Source organism: Labrus bergylta, chromosome 7, assembly GCF_963930695.1.
Source record: "Labrus bergylta chromosome 7, fLabBer1.1, whole genome shotgun sequence".
Lineage (NCBI taxonomy): Eukaryota > Metazoa > Chordata > Actinopteri > Labriformes > Labridae > Labrus > Labrus bergylta.
This window is the reverse complement of record NC_089201.1, coordinates 1377239-1393906: the sequence shown is the minus strand read 5'-3', so window position 1 is coordinate 1393906 and position 16668 is coordinate 1377239. Positions and strand designations below refer to the sequence as shown.

Below are 16668 nucleotides of genomic sequence, written 5' to 3'. Positions count from 1 at the left end.
TGAGATTTGGAGGTTACAGCAGTGATATTCAAGCCTATGGGTGAGAGTATGGACGGTTTACTGTGACACAAATATTGAATGGGCTGTGATACAAAAAAGGATACCCCAAAATGTTTACCACTTTGGAGCTTGCTAACAAGCTTTACTCAACATTAATACTTCTCATTTGAATGATGTTTTGTATAGTTGTCCCTTTGCTTTGTAATTTATCAATGCCACTGTTGGCACTTTGAAACAGCTCATGTATCCTTCACAAAGCAGTATGAACCCGCTTCAAACTATAAACTTTAGATTCTCTCATGCTTATTTTGGTTGAGTACAAAGAGCCTCAAAAATAGATTGTAAACCGAAATACACACACATGCACAAACAGGATCCTATGGACATGCATTAATGGAGAGGTCTCAGAGTGAGGGTGCTGCCCACAGTGGGCACTCCAGAGCAGTTTTGTGGTTTGGTGACTTGCTCAAGGGCACCTCGGTAGTGTTCAGGAAGTGGACTGGCACCTCTCCAGCTACCAGACCAATTTCCAGACTTGGTCAGCCATGTCGCTTGATATCCTGTGTTTTCCCTATATGCATTGGCGGTAATAAAATCTACACAGATGCTCACATATATGAAGCGCATCTGGGGAGTTGTCAACCTTTTTTCCTGTGAACTCCTTTTGATCATAATAATTATTCAAAATCCCATCCATCACAGATGTGTGAAATCCTGCTTCGTCAGTATGCTTGGTCTCGTAAGTCATCACTTTAGACTTTCAAAAAAATTCTTCCATGTCTTCTCAAGCTGTGGTATCGACTTAATCTGCATTTTGAATGTGTGTGCACTAGTAGTGAAATGGATCACAGCTGATCCGTGATTGATTTGGATCACCCCTCATGGTTCGTTGTGCACATGATCCACGGATGGATGGAAAATGTATCATCATGGTGTAAAATAAATGTACTGCTACTAAATCCCTATGCAGAGTCTCAGTGAAAGTTGCCATGTATGCGCCATGCAGATTGGCTGTACAAAGATGCGGACAATTCAGCCTTTAAAAAATCTTTATATAAACTTATTTCACAGACTTGACACTGCAAACAGTATTACTTTGTTTCAAAACCTGCTTGCCTTTTCTCCGTTTCATCTCATCGCGTCTGGGTTTATCATACAGGTATCAGCTGGTGACTGCTTATAACATTAAAGGCAGGGTTGGTAATTTTCTCCAGATACACTTTTTAAGATTTTGGGTGAAATTTTCTTACACTTCTGACAGACATTAATAACTCATGTGCTCTGAAAAAGGAACAAAGATAACCCGTCATCTGTAGCAGTTGTAAGTCTGTAAAAACTTTGACCAGTCTGCCACAAGGTACCAATCTGATGAACCAATCGGATGAACCAATCGTGCCTGTCTGTCTCCCTGCTCATTCTCTACCCCATGCATGCACAAGCCCACACTCAAAGTATGAGCTGAGGTCTGCTTCTGGACCAACGGCGCTTGTGCATGTAAGTGAGGGGCATGGCTTTTGAGGGAGCACAGAGGGGAGGGGGTTGGTGCAGACTGAGGGAATGCTACTTTCAAAATCAGGCTAGTTTTCAAAACATACCAACCCTGCCTTTAATCACAACCTTAACGCTATGAATGTTATAGCCTGCTGAAGTCTTTCGCTAAGCTAACAAACTGTTTCAGAGTGCTGTGTTCATTCCCAAAACTGAAGATATAGTCCCTTACAAACGCTGCAGTGCTGCCAGTGCACAGACCCACACATCTGATAAACGTGTGCCTATGTTATGTGTTCACATCTTCAAAGTTCATACAAGAAAAAAAAGATCATACAAAGTAAAGAACTCTGTACATCTAAGAAAAAACGATCCAATCTGTGACAAAATCTATGATCCAATCCAAACTTTGAGCTTTGTAATCTGTTAAAACACTAGTGTGCACAATTTTATGTTTCAATGATAACTAGGTTTGACCTTTGTTTTATGTTAAATATCAGTATAAATAATGGCTCCAGATAGCCTTGTGATTGTGTGCCCCATGTACAGAGGCTGTTTTCCTCAAAGCAGGCAGCCTGTGTTCAACTCTGACCTGCAGCTCCTTCCACTGAATAAAGGCATCAAAAGTCCCAAACTTAATTGTTAAAAGAAATGTATCACTGTAAGTGTTACTAGTATGTCACTATTGTCATATTAACTGAAAAGACTGAACTGCCCTTTCTCCTCCACACATGTTTTAAAAGGCTCTACTTTACAACTCTGAACCAGACTCTTTATGTGTTCTCTTAATGTGCTTCTTGTCACAATTTACTCCTCAGCTTCACCCAGGCAGTGCTCCAGGTCCTGGTTAGGATCTATTAGACTCTACTTCATTGTCTCCAGAGAGGTTATATATCATGGAAATCACATCCAGTTTTTTCATTCTTGTTAAGTGATGGCCCTCTTGACACTTGGCTTCTTGTCGAGTGCCATCTAAATTTCATCGTGTCAGCCTTACATCTCCTTGATAAAAGGACCCTCTCGTTTTATTCATTTCATTTCCTATTGGAAGATATTATTTACATGTAATGTGTAAATAAGAGAGGATGTAGTTAGCATCCAAAGTCCAACAGACTCACAAGCATGACCAGCTGCTTCCTACACCTTTGCCCCACTTCTGTCTATTTTAGAGCATTGCTTGACCCTAAGTTCCTGCCACCTGTTGACTGACTTCTTAAAGTGGGATGTTTTAAACTTGTGTAAATTCCACTGCTATTCTTAGTTAATGTGATTATGTTCTATTCAACAGGGAATAGATTCACGAAGGTATGTTTATGCAACGCCATAGTTTCATTTTACAGCCAGCTAGAGACACAAAGCTGGTACAAATAATGCACATTAAATTAATGTCATATTTACATGAAGGTATTTGATCATGGTTAGAAATTAACTAAATGTGTTGTTCACACTTACTTGGGCTTTTGCAAGAAAATTAATTGATATCAAAATGTTCAATTAAAATAAAGTGCCCTTCATCGTACTGTGTAACACTGCTACATACTTCAGATGATACTGATATCATCTGAGGCGTCATTGTAGATAACTCCACCACAAACACACCCTACATACATTTTCCATTTCACTCACACCTTTGACTGCAGCATTGAATGTGTGTTGCTTACAAAGCAAAAGTTAAATAAGGCACACATGCCATATATGGTACAGTAAGCTTGACAGCTGATACTTGGATGAGTTTAACATTTGCTGCTGCTACATACATCTTATGTTACATGCTTCCATCAGCAAAAGCACAAACTGAATTTGTGATCTCCTTTGCTTCAAATAGTTTACTTAGTTTGTAGGTCTTTAAGGTCCTTTGGCAACTTCTATCAACTATTTATTGATTTAGCAAATTATTAAATATTTCCACATAACAGACAAAGTGAGAATATGTATTCTAATCAATCTTTTACATTGTTTAATTTGTTTGATTAAAACATTCTAATTAAAACATGTGAATTATGAATGTAGCAGGGGGAATAAACTTAAAACACTTTCTGCAATCATGTAAATAGTGTAAGAAAATAATGAAAAATATGTAACTGCTACTTCTGATAACCTGTAAGAGATATGCCTGTGGTATTCACACTTATATGCCAAGCTATTAACACTTTAACTGACTCTGCAGACTTAGCTTCAGTCCTTTTTTGGCCCTGTGCACATCAATGCACTTTGAATGTCAACCATCCAACTTGTTGAGCAATAGCGTTTCTAAATGTCACAGGCAAAGGGTGAAACACGCAGGCTGAATAGCATTCTGTTTTTACATTCACTTGTCAGTGTAGTTAATTGCATTTTAACTGAAAAGTGCTTTTACAAAGACTGATGTTACATTTTTCATAGAATATGAAGTTTACCCAATTATTCAAACACTTTTTAAACCAGTCAATATTTTTTTCTGATTATATATTTACATTTAAACTTTGCAATGCATGTGTATGTATTTTAAGGTTTTTGTGGAAGGGTAGGATGCCCATAACAGCTGTTACTGAACAGTGTCAGATTTAATTAGCGCCATGTGATACCCAAATAAGAAGTCAGTTTAATACACATGCTTGGTTCAGTGGTGTGCCATTTATATCTAAAGCTTATTATAGGTTGTGATCTTAATGATTAGTGTTCTTTCTATTTCTCCTTTTAAAAATGTTTACATTAAGATTTCATGTTTTGTAATTTAGTTTAATGTTTTTATTTTGTGAGAAAGTGCTGCTGATTGCATTCTCATCAGAACAAAATATGAATATTTCAGTTACGGTTCGAGGATGAAGAGTTCATAATTTTATCTAAATGTTGTGTCTGGCCTACACGGGGTGTTAGAGACACTCATTGATTCTGAATAAAGGTCATTCGTGTAGTTTTGCTTGTGTCTATTTTCAGCTGATGAAAATGTCTGAAGGGACACATTAATTTGTATTTTTCTCTCCATCCTATTACTCATGATGAATCTAAAAAGGCTAGACCACCACTGCAATTCAATCCCATTTCACTCCAGAGAACAGCTTTAAGTAGCCGCTAATCCTAATCTTGAATTTTAAGGATGGAAACGTGGGGCTTTAACAATATGTTATAAAACACCTTTTTTTATATTGCTTTAAAAAATAGGGTCATGATTTTGACAATGATTAACCATATAACCTTTTATGTTATTATTTTTTTAATAAAAAATTTTATGTGAATTTTTCAAATTACTCACATCTCCCATTGGCTACTTTTCATTCAAAGCAAAGAGATAAAAAGTATTACAGACAGCAATTTAAGTTCAAGAGCATTATCTTTATTGTTTCATCATGAATTATATCATATTATATGATTAACCAAGCCAAACACTCAGTGTTCTTTACTCAGCGGCTTCTTTTCCCTGTAAAAAACAGATAAATGGAAGTGTGAGCTTAACTTTAATATGCTTAAGATCACATTAATTTTGGTCAGTTCATTTTTTAGAATTTAAACCTGGTGCTTTGTTAGTGGAATACAACACTGTGAAGAATCTCTCTTTAGTTATTGACAGTTCAAATTAAAAAATAAGTAACATAATTACCTTGCCAGTGTCACGGCTCTTAGCTCTCAGCTTGTTAACCTGGGTCTCTGCAATGTCAGCACGCTCCTCAGCCTCCTCCAGCTCATGCTGGACCTTCCTGCACTTGGACAGATGAACATTGGCCTGCTCCTCCTGGAAAGGCAGTGAAAGCGTTCAAAATTTGCAAATGTGCAAATGTTATTGAACATTAAGTAAAGACAAAACAGTGTCAAGTTGTATTTGTTTGGAAACAAAGCTGTGCACTTACCGATTCCTCAGCCTGCCTCTTGTAGGCCTTCACCTTGAGCTGCAACTTGTCAACCAGATCCTGCAACCTGGTAACATTTTTCTTGTCCTCTTCAGTCTATGATAGAAGATACATTTTCATTTAAAAAAAATCATAATGAATATGCCATAATATTTTCGATGTGCCAAGTGTTATTTAGAGTGACTGTACCTGGTAGGTCAGTTCCTTCACTCTCCTCTCATATTTGCGAACGCCCTTAACAGCATCAGCTCCACGTCTCTGCTCAGCCTCAACCTCTGACTCCAGCTCACGAACCTTTAGAAAACAGTAAAATATTAAATATATAAGTACCACTTTATAGTATTACCTTTTGTTGTCTGTCCTGTTTTATATCAAGACTTTTACCCTAGACTCAAGTTTCTGGAGCTGCTTCTTGCCACCCTTCATGGCCAGATTCTCAGCCTCGTCCAGGCGGTGCTGCAGATCCTTGACAGCAACCTCAAGGTTCTTCTTCATCCTCTCCAGGTGAGCACTGGTATCCTGCTCCTTCTTCAGCTCCTCAGCCATCATAGCAGCCTAGAGGATATGGCATTAAAACATTAATTAGAAATGTTTTTAAAACATTTTCTACAAAAATGTAACTTGGAAAAAAATAAAATTAACCCTACGTCAGTGATGGCTTTCTTGGCCTTATCTTCAGCATTCCTTGCTTCCTGAACTGTGTCATCAACCTCACTTTGAATCTGGACCAGATCAGTCTCAAGCTTCTTCTTGGTGTTCAGGAGACTTGTGTTCTAAAAGTATAGGTATAAGTTAAAACTTTTTTCAAAAGACGAAATGATTTGTAAAGCTACAGAAAATGTAATTAAAATATGAATAAAAAATTCACCTGAGAGTGCAGGAGACCAACACGCTCACTTGCGTCCACCAGCTCCTGTTCAGCAACTTTGCGGCTTCTCTCAGTCTGTTCCAGAGCAGCTCTAAGTTCCTCAATTTCAGCAACCATGAGACCGTTCCTGCGATCTACCATAGCAGCCTGTTCCTTGAGGTCTTCCTGAGCTCTGACAGCATCATCAAGGTGCAGTTGTGCATCCTAGTGAAATATTTATTTATTATTTATATATTTATATGTATTATTCATAAGATATTCCCTTAAATACCAGAGTTTAAGTGAACTGACAATCTTTGCACAAAATCTGTGGACTACAATACCTTCAACTGGGCCTGAACATTCCTCAGCTGCTTCTGGGACTCAGCAGCCTGGCGATTGGCGTGGCTCAGCTGAATCTCCATCTCATTCAGGTCTCCCTCCATCTTCTTCTTGATTCTCAGGGCATCATTCCTGCTCCTGACCTCAGAGTCCAGATTGCTCTGCATGGAGTCAATCACCCTCTGGCTATTCCTCTTGATCTGCTCCATCTCCTCATCCTTCTCAGCCAGCTTCCTGTCTACCTCACCCTTAATCTGGTTGAGCTCAAGCTGGACACGCAGGATTTTGGACTCTTCATGTTCCAAAGTTCCCTAATGAAAGTAAATAATTCATATATAAATATTCATTCTTTAAAATACATTTGTCCATGATTTAAATTGTTTTTCAGAGGATTTTCCCTGAACAATTGTACCTCAGCCTCTTCAAGAGCTGTCTGGATCTCAGACTTCTCAGTCTCCACCTGCTTCTTGGACTTCTCCAGCTCATGGATGCTCTTGCCAGTCTCACCAATCTGTTCAGTGAGATCTGAGATCTCCTCTGCAGAGAGATTCATGTGTTTTGTATTGTTAAGCCTTAAATGTTTAGTTACAATGCTTCTGTAGTATGTAGTAAGAACTCACGTTGCAGGTTCTTGTTTTCACGCTTCATGGTCTCCAGCTGATCCAGAGCTTCCTCATATGAGTTCTTCATCTTGAACAGCTCAGTGCTGAGAGAACGAGCCTCCTTCTGAGCTCCCTCAAGCTCTGCCTGACCCTCCTCATGCTTCTGTTTCCACTCTGCCAACACCTAAAAAGCCATTCAAAGTTGTTTATCAGTACAATGGCGAATCAAATGAGTGTGTCTTTGATTACAGAGTACAGTTGACAGAAGGAAACGTTACCTTGTCAAAGTTTCTCTGCTTCTTGTCCAAGTTGGCAGCCAGGCCATTAGCTCTCTCCACATCAATCATGAGGTCCTCCACCTCACTCTGGAGCCTCTGTTTGGTCTTCTCCAGAGAAGCACACTTGGAATTGACAGCCTCAATCTGCTCCTCAGCCTCCTGGAGGCGCTGGGCAAGCTTTTTCCTGTTTGAAAAGGGTGTGATTGGTCTCAGTGAAAACTTTAACAATCCATGTTGGCACTGATTATGTTTACTCCTGTATTGCATTACTTTGTTCTCATTTTGTGTTTTGTTGAATGGTAAACTTTTAAACTGTACGTACTTGGATTCCTCAAGCTCCTCAGTGCGCTGGATGGCATCAGTTTCATACTTGGTTCTCCACTGAGCCACTTCACTATTGGCCTTGGACATTCCACGCTGCAGCTCAGCCTTTGCCTCCTGCTCCTCCTCAAACTGCTCCCTCAGCAGGTCACAGTCATGGCGGGCTGATTGAAGTCCATGGGCAAGGGCATTCTTGGCCTGATGTAAGAAATTGCCGTCAGTGTGAAAATGTAATAAATCACACATACGAAGTTCTCAGTAATAATTGAAAGTTTTCTTACCTTAACCTCCTCTTCAATCTGTCTCTTCAGCTCTTCAATCTGCTGAGTGAAGGCCTGTTTGCCTCTGGTCAGCTGGGAGACGAGAGCTTCTTTCTCTTCAATTTGACGGCCAAACTCACCTTGAGAGAAACATATCATGAAACATTAGTTTGTGTTACAATTTAAAATATTCAACTATGGAGCAATCACCGATTACTTTAACATACCATTTTCTGTCAGGAGACGTGCTTTCTGTGCACTCATGTCATTGTTTTGACGGACATTTTCATCATTCTTGGTCTTCAGTTCACTAAGTTGGTCCTCAAGAGTACGGCACATCTTTTCAAGATTTCCCTGATGATGAGAAACAGAGATCATGTCAGTAATCATTTGTTTTCAAAAATGTAAATGACCTTGTTTACTGAACTCTCTTGGTTATTAAAGTAGCATGAAATGCATTGTGTACCTTTGCTTTAGCAACAGCCTCCATGTTGCTGGAGAGGTCATCAATCTCCATCTTGTATTCACTCTTTTCCTTCTCAAGCTTCTGCTTGACACGCTGGAGGTTGTCAATCTGCTCTCCCAGCTCAGCAACGCTGTCAGCCTGCTTCTTGCGAAGAGCAGCAGCAGTGGCTTCATGCTGCAGAGTGGACTCCTCAAGATCACGGCGGAGCTTCTGGAACTCTGCTTCACGTTTCTTGTTCATCTCAATCTGGGCAGCAGTGGCTCCACCGGCCTCCTCCAGCCTCTCACTGATCTCCTCAAGTTCCCTGGAGAGGTCAGCTCTCTGCTTCTCAACCTTGGCACGAGCTGCACGCTCAGCCTCAATCTCCTCCTCCAGTTCTTCAATACGGGCCTGTAGAATGTAGATATGATGTGTTTCAGTAAACTTTCACTTGACAAACAATATGTATTCTGTTTAATTTAACTCAATATTTCACCTGAAGCTCCTTGATCTTCTTCTGAAGCTGAGCACCCATTGACTGCTCATCCTCAATCTTGCTAAGGAGCTGGCTGACTTCAAAGTCCTTCCTGTGAGAATCATGGATACATTTCTTAGTAAGAGTTCATGCTGTTACAGTGACATTTGTGTATGCTTTTGTTAAAATAAACAAAAGTTACTTTTTAATTTTCTCATCAGACTGCTGCTTGTCATTCTCAAGATCCATTATGGATTCCTGGGCCAGTTTCAGATCACCCTCAAGCTTCCTCTTGGCTCTCTCAAGGTCCATACGCAGCTTCTTCTCTTGCTCCAGAGAACCCTCAAGCTAAACAATAGTATACGGCTTAATGATCAGGATTCAACACCAATGTTATTTGCCAATTTTAAGGACTTGTGAACTTACATCATCCACTTGTTGCTCAAGCTTGGTCTTGGCCTTGGTCAGAGTGTTGACCTTGTCTTCCTCAGCCTGCAGATCATCAAGAGTCTGTTGGTGAGATTCCTGAAGGGCTTTCTTTTCCTTGGTCAGCTTGGCAATGCTCTCATCCTGAGAGGCCATCTCCTCAGTCAGGTTCTTCACCTAAATTTACAAGAAAGACGTTGTTATTGAGGTTAATTTCGTAGATTAAACTTGATGTACGAGATAGATTGTTAAATCCAAACCTTGTTCTCAGTGGCATGTTTCTCCTTCTCCACTTTGGCCAGGGTAAGCTCCAGATCATCAATATCCTTCTTGAGCTCAGAGCATTCATCCTCCAGTTTTCTCTTCTTGGCAGTGAGCTCAGCATTGATTTCCTCTTCATCCTCCAGCCTCTCAGTGGTCTCTTTGAGTTTGGCCTCCAGCTGAATTTTGCTCTTGATAAGACCCTCACATCTCTCCTCAGCATCTGACAGATTCTCTGTTTCCTAGTTTATTGTAACAAAAAAGATGTCAGCACATCAACATTGGATAACATGAAACAGCATATCAGTCAGTCAATGTGTACTTACAGATGCGACTTGCAGCTGCAGATCATTCTTCTCCTGCAGAAGGGACACAAACTTCTCCTCCAGCTCCTTTTTCTTGGCCAGGGCAGCAGCCAAATCTGTCTTCATCTTGTCATAGTTCTCCTTCATCTGCTGCAGCTCCTTCTCAGTTTCAGCGCTCTTGAGCAGAGGCTTGATCTTGTAGTACACTTTCATCCATGGCCAGTGTTTGACATTCATGAATGAGCGGACGTTGTACTGGATGGTATAGATGGCATCCCTTTGGATAAAAAGTTGCTGTTATAGACTATGTCATTCAATTCTTTCATACATAACAGTGTGTGAAAAATTCAGATTTTTAAACCTACCTCCTTTCTGTCATCTGAACAAACTCCTTTCTCATGAGGTAACCACGGCAGAGAGCCTGAGTCATGCCGACCAGAGATGCCAGCTTTTCATCTCTCATCTCTTCAAGGAGACCCAGAAGACCAGCCTTGAAGAACACCTTCATAAACAGATAACAGAAAGCTTCATTATTTATTGTTCACAAGAAGGACATTTCTATAAAATGGCTGACGGCAGCTATGCTTGAGAGAACTCAAAATTTTGGTTGGGCACATTAGCAGTGGTGTTGTTACCAATTTCACCTGTGACAGACTTGCCAATTCAGAATGCATTCATGTTTCTCAACAGCAATTAGACTATAGGTTAATTGATTGACTAAGTTTCCAACAATTTTGAAAGGATAAAAGTTGGAGCACATTCCTTCAAATTTAAAATAGGCTTGACAAGAAAGAAGTGTAATATCAAAACTGTAAAATCAGGGTAAAATGAATTTGGGTCATAGTCTTCATTGAATCAGGTACTAGGCAAAGTGTACAGAGTATCTATGGCCACATGGGTGCACTATTACTCCTCATCTGTCTTTCTATCCTTCCCTTGGGTCCCTTATCATCTTCCCTTATTTTTCCATGATGATTAATTCAACCTTGGGGTACACTGATTTTGAGTTTTTTTGTTTATGCAATTTAGACAACAAAAATAATAACTGAATTGGTAACATTTAACTAGAACTAAGTTCATGATTGCAATCAAGGTGCTTACCTTGGTGTGTCCAAATTTATACTCATCATGAGGAACATCAATTGATCCAAGCAGCTTCTCTGAAGCCTTCTTGTTATCAATGAACTGGCCCTCAGGGATGACACCGGCATTCAGCACCTTGTATCTTTTATGAGAGAGTTCATTGTCAGTGTGAGTGTTGCCTTTGAACCTTTTTTATCAAATAATATACAATATGTTTATATACCTCTGCTTGAAGTCAGCATAGAGGATTCTGCTGGGGAAACCTTTCCTGCAGATTCTGATACCCTCCAGTACACCGTTACACCTGAGCTGGTGGATGACCAGGAAGTTCTCCATCAGACCTGTAAAAAGACATTCATTGTAGTTATGAAACATGTAACAACAAAATATAACCATTCCTCAAACACTCTATTCAATTGATCTTTTTTATGTACCTGGAGTCTTTGACTCATTGGGAATCAGGCAACGCACAAAGTGAGGATGAGTGCTCCTCAAGCTAGTCATCAGCTTGCCCAAGTTATCCTATAGATCCATAATTTAAAGTCATGTCATTAAATGTATATCAGTTTGGAGAATGAGTGAGAGGTGATTTTATAGCAAAGTCTTCAATTTAAAACCTTACCCTAAACTGTGAAGACACAGTCTGCATAGAACCACCCTTCTTCTTGCCTCCCTTCTTGGTATTATCTGTTGATATGTTTAAGTAGAGACGTTTTATTGGAACTCAAAATACAATTCACATAAACCAATGTTACAGTTTTTTGAATAATGTACATTTTGTAGAACATAAAAATGCATTTTATACTGTATATAAACGTTTGGCTTTCTTACCTTCAACAACAGGAGGATACAGAGCAGCCAGCAGTTTAACTGAGGACTTTTGGTACAGCTGCAGAACAGACTCATTCAGTGGATCCTTGTTCTTGTCCAGCCAGCCACTGATGTTGTAGTCCACTGTACCAGCATAGTGCACCAGGGAGAAGTGGGCCTCAGCCTTGCCCTTTGCGGGCTTGGGCTTCTCAAATGCTTTGTTTTTGCCGAGATGCTGGTCATACAGCTTGTTCTTGAAAGATGTGTCTGTTGCCTTGGGGAACATGCACTCCTCTTCAAGGATGGAGAAGATACCCATGGGCTTTAGAAGAGGGAAAGACATATGTTATAATCTTTACATTTTCATACATTTCATACATATGTACATTGAATATAACTAAGAGCAATTTCATGGACTCTTTACCTTCTCAATCAGCTCAATACAGGCAGCCAAGTCCATGCCAAAGTCAATGAACTCCCAGATAATACCCTCCTTCTTGTACTCCTCCTGCTCCAGGACAAACATGTGGTGGTTGAAAAACTGTTGCAGTTTCTCATTGGTGAAGTTGATGCAGAGCTGCTCCAAAGTGTTGAACTGCAAGGAGACATAAAACCAGCATGAGTTTTTGCAGACAAAAAGAGTGTTTCTATCAAGAAAAGTCAGTCAGGTACTGAACTGTTGGAAATTAAGCTTACATCAAAGATTTCAAAGCCAGCAATATCCAGCACTCCAATGTAGAACTGCCTTGGCTGTTTGGTGTCCAACATCTGGTTGATACGGACGACCATCCACAAGAACATCCTCTCATAGATAGACTTGGCCAGGGCAGTCACTGAGTTCAGCACCTAAATAAAAACACAAATACAGTTTGATTAAAGTCAGTGAGGTATGAAGTAAACTTCTTCTCATGATTTAAAATGACACCATAGATCCAATTTGAAGATGGTTTTCAAGTAGTGTTTTATCCAACTCCTAAAACGTAGCTTTAAATAGAACATGTTAGACTCAATACCACCTTACTGAAGTGCAGTTTTCATATTTCTTTACGTTTTATATTTACCTGAGGTACGGTCTGTCCCTTGGTCACGAACTCATTTCCGACCTTCACTCTGGGATAGCACAGAGCCTTCAGCATGTCAGCAGAGTTCAGACCCAGCAAGTAAGCAACCTTGTCAGCATCTGACAAAAGTGCAGTGATTCACAGTTAAATATTCAGCATCTGATTGTAAACTGCAATTCTGACAAGAAAACACAGTCTGAAAGAAATCCTATTTTTGTTGTTCCTGAACTATAATAAATAAATAAATTTATAAATATTGAGATCTCACCTTCTGTGCCGTCAGGCTCAGCCTGTTCCTCACGCTGCTTTTGCTTGAACTTCATGCTACCATGGTGGAGCACAGCACCAGTCATCTTGTAGATGCTCATTTTCTCTTCATTATTGAAGCCCAAGATATCAATAGCGTTCTGTATTTGAAAGAGGTAGCCAACCAGAAAATTGTCACATAAGAAAATGTGGTAATGATTTTGCATTCAAAAGCATAATTTATACAGTATATATGTTAATGTCTTGCAGTGAAGTTCACTCACATCAGTGGCTTCCAGCTCAATTTTGTCATCAATGCTGGCAACAGTGATCTGACCCATGCTGCACATGGGGAAGTCGTAGGGGTTGGTTGTGATAAGTGCCAAATCTGGAAATCAAAAGGGGTCAGAAGCTCAATCCATTGTTTTTTAGAAAAGTATAAAGCAGTTTAACATTGAGGAACAAGTCAATGTGTTTACCAATAATCTCAGGTTTGTGGTTGGTCATCATCTGGTAGAAGATATGGTAGCCTCTCTCATCAGGAAGCTGGAATGTCACTCTAGACTTCTCCAGCAGATCTATGAATAATGTTCATAAGTCACACTGTCCAATTCTTCATTCTAGTTATTTGTCTATTCTAATAGTATTGTTACTTACATGTCTCAATATCAGCACTAGACAGTTTGCCAGTTGTGCCGAAATGGATTCTGATGAATTTACCCTATTTAGAACAAAGGCAGTTTTTTTTAACATCAATGAACATGGACAATGTGTAGCAAGACATCTGATTTGCAGAAATCCCTCCATACTTACGAAACGAGATGAGTTGTCATTCCTCACAGTTTTGGCGTTACCATAGGCCTCCAGCAGAGGATTAGCTGCAATAATCTGATCCTCAAGGGAACCCTGTAATGAAGGTTTAGAGTTGATATAAAAATATTTTATTTCCCAATGTAAAATGATTGCATACATGAAGAATGCTCAATAGTTAAAATAGTAATTTATCCCACCTTTGATGCGTCCCTCTTTGGGCCACCAACTGAGATGGTTGCAAAGTACTGGATGACACGCTTTGTGTTCACAGTCTTTCCAGCACCAGATTCTCCACTAGGTATAGAAAAGACATTTAAGAACTTGTTTGATATATTTTTTTTAAGTATAGAAGCAATATGTTAAACACATTTTAAACTTACGTGATCAAGACGGACTGGTTCTCCCTATCTGTTGATATAGACATTCAAAAATAAAACAGTTAACTCTGTTTTCTTCCATCAGAAACATCATATACTGATAAATGATCTGTATCATTATGACTTACCAGTAGCCATGAACTGAAAAGCGTTGTCAGAGACGGAGAAGATGTGGGGTGGAGCCTCCATACGCTTCTTGCCTCTGTAGGCATTTACAACCTCTTGGTCATACACTGGGAGCCATTTGTAGGGGTTCACAGTGGCACAGAACAACCCAGAGTAGGTCTGAAAGCACAGAGATTCAACAGTTACCTCAATGTTTCAAACAAGTAAATCCATGTTAAACAACATCTTGTTTCTTATTAGGGCCCATTTTCTTACGTAGATCATCCATGCTGCATAACGCTCTTTGAGGTTATAAAGCACAGAGGCTTCATTGAGATGGGTCATCATGGCCATGTCCTCAATTTTGTCGTACTTGGGAGGGTTCATTGGAGTGACATCATCTTCTTTAACTGTTTTCTCCTGCAATAGGACACTTGTTACAATGAGGACTGTTCACATTAAAGAATTGTACTCTGACTTTATAATACTAACCTCCTGAGTGTCCAGGGTTTTGACAGTGACTTTGCCACCTTCCCTCTTAAGGATTGTTCCCTTCACATACAGCTCCTTCGCATCAGCCACATAGCAGGCACTCTTGGCATCAAAAGGTTTGTTTTGAGCCTCGATTCTCTCCTTCTCAGGCTTACGGAGGTAAATGGCAGCCTTGCCATAAATGGCCATCTCTGCGTCCGTACTCATGGTGGCGGTTTATGTCTGCAAAGCAAAACAAACAATGAATATCTTGTTCTGATATGAATACAGTTTGTCCATATAAACTCAAGTAGTAAAGATTCAACATAAGCACACTAAATGCTAACATTTATGGAAATGCTAAATTATAGTCTCTGACTGACCGACTGATGTTACAAGTAGCATTTGCCCTAACTGTAAATAGCTAAACATAAATCAATCATTAATTTGCCTGCTTGAGAAGGAGTTGCAGAGGTGTTGGATCTTATCACAGCAGACTCCAACAAGATGCTGACTTCATGTGTGTATGTTGGCACCCAGCATACACACATGAAGTGTAAACAAATCTACAACATGTCATGCTTACATTCACACCTATTTTCATTTTTGTTTCTTACTTAACTTAGCAGTGGGAGGAAAGCAGAGCAGCAAAAAAGGAAAGACAAGAAATTATCACTCATGCACATTGAGAGCTTGCAAATTCCTCACAGGAAGACAGACTCCTTGTGAGGTTGCAAGTTAGCACTGCTAACCACTTTAGCATCATGCTGCTAACTTCTACAAATTGTAAGTAAAACATTTAAAAGAATGTTTCAAATAAAAATGAAAAACTGGTAAAAATTGCAAATTACTTACTTTTTCCCTTTGTGAAAAGAATGTTGTATTCCACAGTCCTGTCAAAAAAATTATGTTAAATTCAAAGCAGGAAACAAGTTACAAATAATTTGTGTATGCATAATCTGAGCTTGCAAGTGAAATATAAATGATCATCTTGAGTATGAAGAAAGCATCATGTGCAATGGCAAATATACTTTTATAGTCATGCTATTTGCATAACGTTGTTTTTTGAAAACTCATTTCTAAAATGAGGAAAACATTTCACAGGTACAGTGAGTAGCAGAAGGTGGCCTCACCACAAGCTGAAAGTCCACTGGTCCTCTACCACACTCTTTGAAGCTCTACCCCTGCCCCTTATATACGGCCTGGTTTGCTTACAAAGCAAAGCTCCAAGGAGGCTATCCACCAAATATGGTTAGATGGACAGCTGAGTCTTGAGGAGTTTAAAATATTTAGCCTGCATTTGAAGGTAGCTTTCTAGTCTTGTTTAAAGACTGAATGTACTTATAATGTATTTAGAATACTAATAACAACTACAAAAATGTGATTAAGCATGAAAATGTTGAAAAGGAGACTGAGGAATAATAAGTCACATCTCAGGTTTTAAGAGCTTAATGATTATTTCCTTTATAGTTTTGTTTGGCCAATAAAATCCTTTTAGTTCAATCTTTATACTTTACATCAAGGGTGCATGATAAAACTTTGGAATTGTTTCCATCATTTCAAGCTGACAGTCATCAAAAACAGGATGAGTAAATTAGTTTTTTATGTAACTTTTGGTCTCTGAATTTTTCAAGCGCTTTTTTTGTGCATACTTGATCACTTCTTTCCTCCAAATTAATCTGGTTTTTCTAAAGTGACTAGGCGATTATCCTTTTATCCAGATTAGGATACCAATGGTTTTCATACTTATTTTGACAGAAAATGATTCACGTTTTAAAGCTAATAACAAACTTTATTGCAAATGTAAGCCTGAAGAGCATGCTCACAA

The 16668-nt window shown here is 39.3% G+C and overlaps 1 protein-coding gene across 1 annotated transcript; it reads right to left on the bottom strand.

The window, feature by feature from the left end:
• Nucleotides 1-4779: 4779 nt before the first annotated feature.
• On the bottom strand, nt 4780-16009 carry LOC109988878 (myosin heavy chain, fast skeletal muscle). The gene is made up of 41 exons (XM_065956475.1): nt 15974-16009; nt 15696-15733; nt 14862-15083; nt 14646-14789; nt 14393-14549; nt 14268-14295; nt 14085-14181; nt 13888-13980; nt 13732-13795; nt 13554-13652; nt 13359-13462; nt 13097-13235; nt 12829-12947; nt 12464-12613; nt 12192-12362; nt 11789-12089; nt 11580-11644; nt 11392-11479; nt 11181-11298; nt 10976-11099; nt 10240-10376; nt 9896-10151; nt 9569-9811; nt 9309-9485; nt 9085-9230; nt 8904-8994; nt 8429-8818; nt 8190-8316; nt 7984-8102; nt 7704-7900; nt 7382-7565; nt 7122-7287; nt 6914-7038; nt 6504-6812; nt 6181-6384; nt 5960-6085; nt 5697-5867; nt 5502-5606; nt 5313-5408; nt 5066-5197; nt 4780-4885 (listed from the first exon to the last, which is right to left on the bottom strand). The coding sequence occupies exons 3-41, from the start codon at nt 15066-15068 to the stop codon at nt 4865-4867; spliced, it is 5790 nt and encodes a 1929-aa protein (XP_065812547.1). The 5' UTR covers nt 15069-15083; nt 15696-15733; nt 15974-16009; the 3' UTR covers nt 4780-4864.
• Between the last annotated feature and the right edge of the window lie 659 nt (nt 16010-16668).